This window comes from Centroberyx affinis, unplaced genomic scaffold, assembly GCF_046629955.1.
Source record: "Centroberyx affinis isolate AG114_WGS23_722 - 3 ecotype Tasmania unplaced genomic scaffold, CSIRO-AGI_Caff_v1 ptg001814l_1, whole genome shotgun sequence".
In the NCBI taxonomy this organism is placed as follows: domain Eukaryota; kingdom Metazoa; phylum Chordata; class Actinopteri; order Beryciformes; family Berycidae; genus Centroberyx; species Centroberyx affinis.
Window position 1 is genome coordinate 220,755 of NW_027280200.1, and position 9,470 is coordinate 230,224.

At 40.3% G+C, this 9,470-nt stretch overlaps 1 protein-coding gene across 1 annotated transcript in view; it reads right to left on the reverse strand.

Moving 5' to 3' along the window:
• ppp3r1a (protein phosphatase 3, regulatory subunit B, alpha a) overlaps positions 1-7,269 on the reverse strand; it is a 39,166-nt gene extending 31,897 nt beyond the window's left edge. Inside the window, exon 1 of the mRNA XM_071529621.1 lies at positions 7,082-7,269. Coding sequence (XP_071385722.1) covers positions 7,082-7,084 — 3 coding nt within the window. The 5' untranslated portion in view covers positions 7,085-7,269. The remainder of the gene's footprint in view (positions 1-7,081) is intronic.
• Between the last annotated feature and the right edge of the window lie 2,201 nt (positions 7,270-9,470).

The window sequence follows — 9,470 nt, forward strand, 5'->3', positions numbered from 1 at the left end:
GGATTACAGGGTTACTAGCTAAGACGTGCCTTAAGGTCAGTGGTGTAGCTAGCGTGGGGTCAGGAATAACTCTTGGCATCTCTTCTGGAGCAAAACCATTAGGGCTGCAACTAACGATTATTTTCATTGTCGATTAATCTGTCGATTATTTTCTCGATTAATCGATTAGTTGTTTGGTCTATAAAATGTCAGAAAATGGTGAAAAAGCCTAAGATGACGTCCTCAACTGTCTTGTTTTTGTCCACAACCCAAAGATATTGAGTTTACAGTCATAGAGGAGTAAAGAAACCAGAAAATATTCACATTTAAGAAGCTGGAATCAGAGAATTTTGACTTCTTTTTCTTGAAAAATTACTCAAACCGATTAATTGATTATCAAAATAGTTGGCGATTAATTTAATAGTTGACAACTAATCGATTAATCGTTGCAGCTCTAAAAACCATCTCATGCATCAAGCTGCTCCGCTTCTTGAGTTGCCCCTTCAGATACTAGTGGAGCATTTCAGAGGGGAAGAGTATGAAAACAGGAAGAGAAGAAGAGATGCAGATAAAGTGAGAAAGAGAGAGAGAAAGAGAGAAAGAGAGAAAGAGAGAGAGAGAGAGAGAGAGAGAGAGAGAGGGAGAGAGAGAGAGAGAGAGAGAGAGAGAGATGGTGAAAGTGCGAGAGTGAGTGAGAGAGAGCATCTTTCATAGCTAGAGACAGAGGAATAGGCAAAGAGACAGAGAGAGAGAGAGAGAGACAGAGAGAGCGGGAGAGACTCGTGTTGGCTCATCAATAATGCATGCTTCATTCAGAATCAATTAGGCTTCAGCACACACAACACACGTTTTTGCATGATGAAGAGTCTGGCATCATCGCCGGTTCAGCCACATCGCTACGGCCGACCCAAAAACCCGGCTAATTATAGACCTGCAGAACCCAGTCACAACGTGAAAGACCGGGGAGTTAGTACAAGGGGTTGCGGACTCTGAGGACTTTTTTCTTTGAGGCATCTTTGGCAGAACATGAGGATGCATTCAACGCTCACACTCAATTTAGCCGAATAAAACTAAAGTAAATAAACACTTACTGGTTCTGTGCATGTGGAATAATGCGTCCAAGTATTGAGACCATTTAGAGCAGAATATCAGCATTTTTTTTGTTCAGCAGTCACAGCGGTTGGTACAATTCACTGGCCACTTCCACTATTTTACCAACCAAGTAGATTTTTTTGGATAAGAATATGATATCTTAATTATGGTTGTTGGTGTCAGTTTACTTCCTGTTTCTTCTACACTAAAGACACTAGACTTGTCCATCAAAAACATACATAAGAAAAACAATATATCGATTTGCCAAAATATCAGATATTGGCCAGCCTGTAAAACCTGCAATTTTAACATTTTATTCATTAATTTGATTGTTCAATTATGTTTTTTGTAAATTAACTCTTCATTTAAAAAGGCAGTAATGTTTCCAAGAGTTTCCCTTCCATTGAATAGGTGTGTTGGGTCACCCTGCCTTAAAGAGCTGCTGACACTAAAAGAATTTCATCATCCTGGGTTTCAGTGGAGAGTTTTAGTGTCCCATGATGGTCTAAATGCTGTTTCAGAGGCTTTTCAACCCTTAGAAGAATATAATTCTGGGGGAGGGGGGATTGAATTAGAACTGCAATGATTTATCGATTAGTTGTCAACTATTAAATTAATTGCCAACTATTCTGATAATCGATTGATCAGTTTGAGAATTTTTTAAGAAAAAGAAGTCAAAATTCTCTGATTCCAGCTTCTTAAATGTGAATATTTTCTGGTTTCTTTCCTCCTCTATGACAGTAAACTGAATATCTTTGGGTTGTGGACAAAACAAGACATTTGAGGATGTCATCTTGGGCTTTGGGAAACACTGATCGACATTTTTCACCATTTTCGGACATTTTATCGACCAAATAACTAATCGATTAATTGAGAAAATAATCGACAGATTAATCGACAATGAAAATAATCGTTAGTTGCAGCTCTACACTGAATAGCTGTAATTATTGGAATGAAAAAGGTAAAATTTTAAAATATTAGCATAAAATATTGGCCATTGGTGACTTAATTCTAAAAATATCAGTATCAGCCTTCAAAACCCACATCGGTCGAACCCTGGTATGTGTGTAAGACTGATACATATGGTCTACTGTCTTGCACTGTATGTGAGATCTTGTTCTCCCTGTACCATGTATGTCAGCATGTACCGTTAAACTGTATTGTCGATATGTCTCTGCACCAATGCCACCAAGACAAATTTGTGACAATAACTGTGTTTTTAATATCAGATCTGCTGAATAGCCACAGCCTGGAGTGCCAACAGCCAATACTGCTGTCCTATGATTACATGTCTGCACAAGATTAAATACCTGCAGGGCCGAGCCGCTGTAATTGTTTCTCTCTAAACAATCCATCTTGCCTAACTTTGAACTGGAAATGCATTAAAGGACCTCTTCAGACAGAATGCTTCATGCACCCGCTCATTATATAGCCTTTGATACTATCTATAGAGAGCGAGACGGGCAGATCGTGTTCAGAAAGCTAAATGTAATTATGGATCCCGAAGCGGTCTTTCACCGTTGGACAGCATGAGAGAAAACGCCCATCGAGTGACTGACACGAGGCCGAAGTGACGGCAGCAAGATCTTGTGATCAAATATCATAAAGTGGACACTTAACTTATTAGGCTAATCCACAATTATACTGTATGTCTCTATTACAGGAAGCCTCAGTGTGTGTGTGTGTGTGTGTAGACAGTATGTATATGTTTAGGCCCATGAATAAATAGAATAAAGCATCAATCCAAAACAAAACAAAAACATTAATTCAAATGAACCTAAAAGAAAATGACCGTCCCCCACAAATTACCAGGTCATTTACAATGTGAAGTGTGTGTGTGTGTGTATGGTATGGGGAATCATTAAAAACAATACACACCTAGGTGTCTAGTTTGGGATATTTCAGTTACTTTTTAACACAATATATGTTAACAACCATGACACATCATTTCTGATGAGAGAGAAAGTGCGTTGTGTGCGTTTGTGTCGGTTTTGTTGTGTGTTTTCTTCTTGCTTTGCTTGGTTCAAGGATCATAAAGACTCCCCTCCTCCACAGTAAGTATGCCTGCAAGTAAAAAGCTTGTCATATAGCCAAGCTTTATGATGAACAGCCTCAAACCTACAGAGTCACAGCAGACCGCAGAGCTGCACTGTGCTTCCAGATTGTTCTTTAAATAGAGAACGCCCCTCTGTTCTCCAACCAAACTTCCTACAGCGGGCGAAAAACACAGGCCAGTGATTAGCTGGCTATGCATGTTATCATAAATAAGCTACTACTTTATTACACACGCGTGAAGCCGTGTGGCATGTATGAAATACTCACAGTGAATAGCAACAACTTAACTGTTATTTCTTTGCACAGACATCCAGTTACTCTCCTTTTTGTTTCTCAAGGCATTATCTGTCACCTCTTGCGATTTATGTGTGGTAACATAGCCTGGGGAGGTGTGTGTGTGTGTGTGTATGTGTGTGTGTGTGTGTGTGTGTGTGTGTGTGTGTGTGTGTGTGTGTGTGTGTGTCAAGGATCTGCACCAGATTTAGGAGTCAAGTGCAAATATGAAAATAATTACCAAAATCTCAGCAGCTCGAAGGAACTCTGGCAAGGCTAATCCTCTCAGCCATTTCTATCCCCGAGTTGGGCTTACCTACAAAGGCTTTTGAGGGCCTCGTAATACAGTGCAAACTAACAATGCTTAAATCTCCTTATGCATTTACCCAGAGGTGATAGAGCTATATTTGCCAAATCCTGCATACATGAAAACTCGTTATAATCTTTTGTCTTTCCCCAACAGCCAAACATCAAGTTGTCTTGCTGTCACTGGCGCAGGGACACAAACTCATGTACTGACATAAAGTACCAGCATACAGGGCAACGGTGCAGGTGAAAACACGATCAGTATACTTATCCCTACACAAAAAAATATTCCATCACAATATGGATTCATGCAGTAAGTTGCAGCTGTAGATGAGATAACGGCATAAGATCACTGCCACTTGTCTGCTCCACTAAGGGCATCAAATTAAAGACACAATCAAATGAAAAACAACTTTTTTTTTACCATGTCAGCTAATTCTCCATTCTCCTTAATGTACACCTATTTAACAATACATGCTAAACATTTACAAAATGTGTATTCTCTTGTATTTGTATATCAAAATCCCATTACTTTTACTGGAAAACAGAATATCTTTGGTGATTGCATCATCGTGTACCAAGATTTTCAAACCATCTCCCCCTCCGCTCCCCATCATATAAAACCTGCAACTTCACAACTTCTAAAGTGACAGGGTGGTATGGTGCAAATTTGGGTGTTCACCCCTGAAAACACTGTTTTCGTTTTCCTAAGACACCGTGGTTGCATCCCAGTGGCTGGAATTGATTTATTTTGAAGAATCCGACATTTGTGACAGCTCAAGATTATGCGCAAACTAGCATTTTATAACTTTTTGTCACTTTTGAACAGTCTCTCCTCGCATTGTGTCCTGCCCCTAACATCCTGTTTCAACCAGAAATACTTTTGAATTAGACAAGCAAGCCACCATTAAAATGCGACTTTAACTATTTTATCCACTGAACGCAGAGGCTGATGTTGACCAGCTGCTTTTGCTATTTTACCAGACAATTTAAAGAAAAACAAAATTACAAATTACAAATTACAGATGATTTTTACAGAATTACCCCCAAATAATTTTTGGTTACCTGCCAGAAAGGATGTGGTAGATCAGACAAAACTGATCACTGACTAAACTGACCAGCATTTGACTGGTGCTGGTGATGAATCCCCCCCCCCCCCCCCGGCTCCAGTGCGAGCCAAGGTAGAGAGACGCCACAGCGCAGCAGGGACTGCAGCGCTGTAATGGCCAGTGAGGAGGATAAATCCAGATTGAGTGGGCTGGCTGGAAGTGCAGTGTGGATCATGTAGTGCTGATCATGACTTCTGCTGGTGGTTTGCCGCGGCTTTTATCTCTTTTACATTAGCTACGGCTCGATCCGTATGTGGGTGGCGCTTGATTGCTAGGCAGCATATGGTCCCCTTAGTATCAGATCATTCCGCTACATGCTCAAGCAACTGCGTGTCCCTGCCCCCAACCTCCCCCAGGAGCCGAGCAGAATACATTTAGACGGGGCAGAAGTTGGCATACTGACTGCAGGACTCACATGCACCGAGTTTCTTCCCTCTGGCAGAGGGTTTACACCGCTGAAGGGCAAATCCAACAGGGTGAGGAACTCTTATTTCCTTTGCCGTTACCTTGCTTGTCTCTGGTTGATGTATTTATTATAGCAGGAGTCAGGAGTCCATTGTTAGTGCCGTTTAATTTGACGCTGGTCTATGGATGGATGATAATGTTCACAAATCTTATGTCTCCTGCTTTCATTGATGTACTTCTGTGTATTTTATGCACCTGGTATTTCCCCGCAGGGACAATAAAATTTGAATTGAATTGACCGAGTGACTGACATTTTGCATTATAGTGTTTACCTACCTTTTTAGGATGACTGATCAATCTTAATGATGTAAATATAATGCACATCATAGTAGGTGGTATCAAACTTATGTAGGTTATGAGGATAGGCTCTTTTAAGGGATTTTTATGAAAATATAGTTGATTTTTGTTTACATTGATCGTTGCGGGCCATATGATGATCACTGACTGGAGGTCAAAGTTTATCCACCTTTTATTCTACTGCTACATCACCGGTCTGGGTCGCCTGGGCTTAATAGTGTATATTTATAAACATTTTATAGTTTTATTTCACACTGCTCTGGTTTGGAAACAGGGGTTGGCTGGAATTGGCAAAACCGCAAACAAATAAAGCTTTCTCAGATATATGACAGAGTTATTTGAGACAAACTGGAACAAGCAGGACTAATGTTTTTGGATAGGTTTTTCCTGTGTATATTAAACAACAAAAATGTCCTCCCTAAACAGATTTTGAATAGGGGACAACTGGTGAAAGTATGATTATGACAGCCGAATTAGCGTTGTCAGGGTAGTTAGTGTCCAATCCCGTAATTTCAATTAGAGATCAGTCCAATAATCAATCAATAAATGGGTATGTGGAGGTGTGTCTGAGCTGTGGATGGGTAGAAATAGATGTTTGACATAGATGGAGTAATGGTATTGTGGGGTCTGGAGGAAAGTGGAGGGGGCCCAGAGTCCCCTCCTGTACACAGGACCCATAATTCCTTGCTACGCCCCTGTCACTGGTTACTGACAACATGTCGGTTCATCAGCTTTGATTCTCTGAAGTTGAATATGGATCTTGGCCCTGGACGCTGCTGTCCAGTCACGTCTGCTCTTATTGGTCAATACTTGGATGCCTAACGTTACTAGGCAACTCACCTTCCTATATGGTCCACTGACCAATTAATTAGGACAGCACGAGCCAATCCCGGCGGCCCTGCTACGGCAGCTTCCTACAGAGCTGCTGTAAATGGATACAAATGTAGCCACGGCCTGTTCATCTGAGCACACGAATGGTCTGCCGATGAAACAGTGTTGCAACTATCAACAGAGCGCCATGCTTCCTAGAAAACATTACCAAGGTAGATTTCGTTATGGTTTTGACACAGAAGGCATTCGAGTGCATAGACTTAACTTGAGCACACGCATTATCTTGTCCGGTGTCTAAAATGTGGCACAATTTTGTCTACAATCTAGGCCTAAGCGTGTCTTTTTTGTCACGAAGATCTAATTTGCCCGGGCCTCGCTTTTAATAGGAGTGTAGGCTATGCCGAGAAGGGATAAGAAAGATATCTGGGCCATAGGCTTTAGGCTACTGTCAGCCTCAGGGTATTGCACAGAGGGAGAGAGAGCCAAAGTGGGTGAGAAAAGCGTTTCCTCCTCGCCAGGGCGATGTGTAATCGACAGTTAACTCAAAGCAAACCTCTCACAGCGAAAAACAACCTGTCAAAACGCCACATTATTCGATACGTTACAACACAGGCCTGCCCACTAGTAGTGTGTTTACCAGTCGGTGGAGGGTGAAAATAGGAGTCGTTGCTTACCATCTTGCAGGTCGGATGATGAAATCCAGACGATGTGAACGGAAAAGAGGTACAAAAACGGGGATCTGTAGGCCGCGAGCTCCGGTGAAGAATACAAAAATACGGTTCTGGTGCTCTTTGAGGTCTCGTCGTAGATTTATACCCAGCTTCAGACTCTCTCTCTCTCTCCCTCTCTCTCTCCTTTACCGAGGCTTTCACTGCAGTGGCAAAGGGAGGGAGACCCGCTGGGAGGGGACAGTAAGCGGAGGAGGAGGCTCGGTTTGACAAGCAGGCGGTGGCGGAGGGGAGGAGAGAGGAGGCAAAGGGGGGAGGTGCAGTACAGTACATCCGGGAACTCGGGTTATATATATTTATATATTTTTACATCCTGGACTGTTTGTGTATGTGCTCCTCCCGGTGATGGTACGAGTGTACTGCATGTGTGAGACTCCAATGGCCTACATTCATTTCCAGGCCTATCTTCTATATGGATTGTGCACCCTAAACTCAATCTACACAACCAACAGATGGACTTGATTTTATGTAATCCCCGAGACACTGAGTCTATCCATCCATTGCACAGACTTCACGCTTCACAGACAGAAACTAAATCCAAGCTAAACGCTGTAAGCCATATAGTGAGATTTCCAGTGTCTTTAGAGTAGACTGTAGGTCTGGATTGAAAAAAAAAATCTAGAAAAGTGACATTTGGTGGAGAAAATGTTTGAGCTACCTGTAAGCAACTGTCTGGAGTAGTAGTGGTAGTAGTATTGGTAGTACTGCACTTTTTATTTGTCACACTGAAATTTAATTAAAAAAAGATTTTTGAATATAGTATTGGTAGTAGAAGTAGTAGTAATTGTAGCAGTAGTAGAAGAACAGCAGTCATAGTCGTAGTAGTAGTGATAATAGTTGTAGTAGTAGTAGTAGTAGAAGTAATTGTGGCAGTAGTAGAAGTACAGCAGCAGCAGTATTATTAGAAGTAAAGTAGCAGAAATAGTAGTAGTAATAGTACCAGTAGAGGCAGTAGTACTTATAGTAGCACTAGTAGTAGTAGCAGCAGAAGTAGCAATAGTAGTTGTAGGCCTAGTAGCAGGAGTAGTAGTGGTTGTTGCCAGCAGAAGAGGAAGCAGTAGTAGTGGCAGTAATGGTAGTAGTAGTAACAGTAGTAGTAGTAGCACTAATACGTTAATAATAACTCTAATTCTTATCCTGAAAGGTAGGTGGCCTTTATTCTTAGGAATCAGAAGTCAGAATGTAAATCATGTCTGTTTCCATGCTAAGAGATACAAGCTTCCTGTTACACTGTCAAATATCACTAAGGGTCTGCTCTGGACTTCCTCTGCAGTAGTAAATCACATGAGAATTCTATCTCAAAAGGCTCCTGCTGACCTGTCATTTACTCTAGATATCCTGTCAGCTTTCACTGACTGACTTCATTCAACAGTTTCATAGGCCTAAGTATATGCAGTTTTGCTAAAATAGACAAAACAATGTGGAAATAAGCCTTAGGCCCCATGGCTTTAGGTCATTATTGTATTCATTATTGTATTATCCTGATGTCTTCTGTTGTTAATGAAAGATATTGTTCATCTTTTTTGACATAACTGTCCATATTCTTAAATCTGCAATTGCCTTGATGTATTTGTTTACAATAGTCTACAGTATAGTTAAATTGATAGATTTGGCACACAATAATAACATCAAAGAGATTTTCCTTTTTACTATTAATAACTTTATAAACAATACTTTCACAAAAAGGTCAGAATGGTATAATATGTATCTCACCAAGTATTAAAGTTCACTACTATATTGCACCATTTCAGTTATTTTTTGTTGCTCTGATTTTTTGCATAGGTCAATCACAAAATGTAATTTTAATCAAAGTACTCCTATGGATATTTCTACCAAAATACACACAATCATATGTAAACACATTCAATATTTCCCTTTTACAAAAAAAGACAATATCTTTTTAAAATCTGGTATCTTGTGCATTGATCTCCATCATAACAAGGAAGTCAAAAAAGCTGCATGATTTTCAGATTCGTCATGAACCAGTAATATTCTGACCCAAATGAATTGTTTTCATGAACACTGGTATTCATGGCTATGTCCTTTAGCAGAGGTAGAAACAACAGAAATAGGAGCACAACTTCACCCAAATTACAAAATCCTATGTTACAAATATTATACTGCACAGTAAATGGTATCACAAAAAGAATACACGCTCATATAGGCTACAACAACAAGGCTACACATGTTGGGTTTCATTCCAAAACACTAAATGGCCATTTTGGGGAAAAAATAAAATGCTACGTGGAATTCATCAGTCAATATTTCTAAAACATAGATGATTCTTTCTTAAAAAGCATAACATTTTGGTAAGAAAAAGTCTTAAGGTGACTCT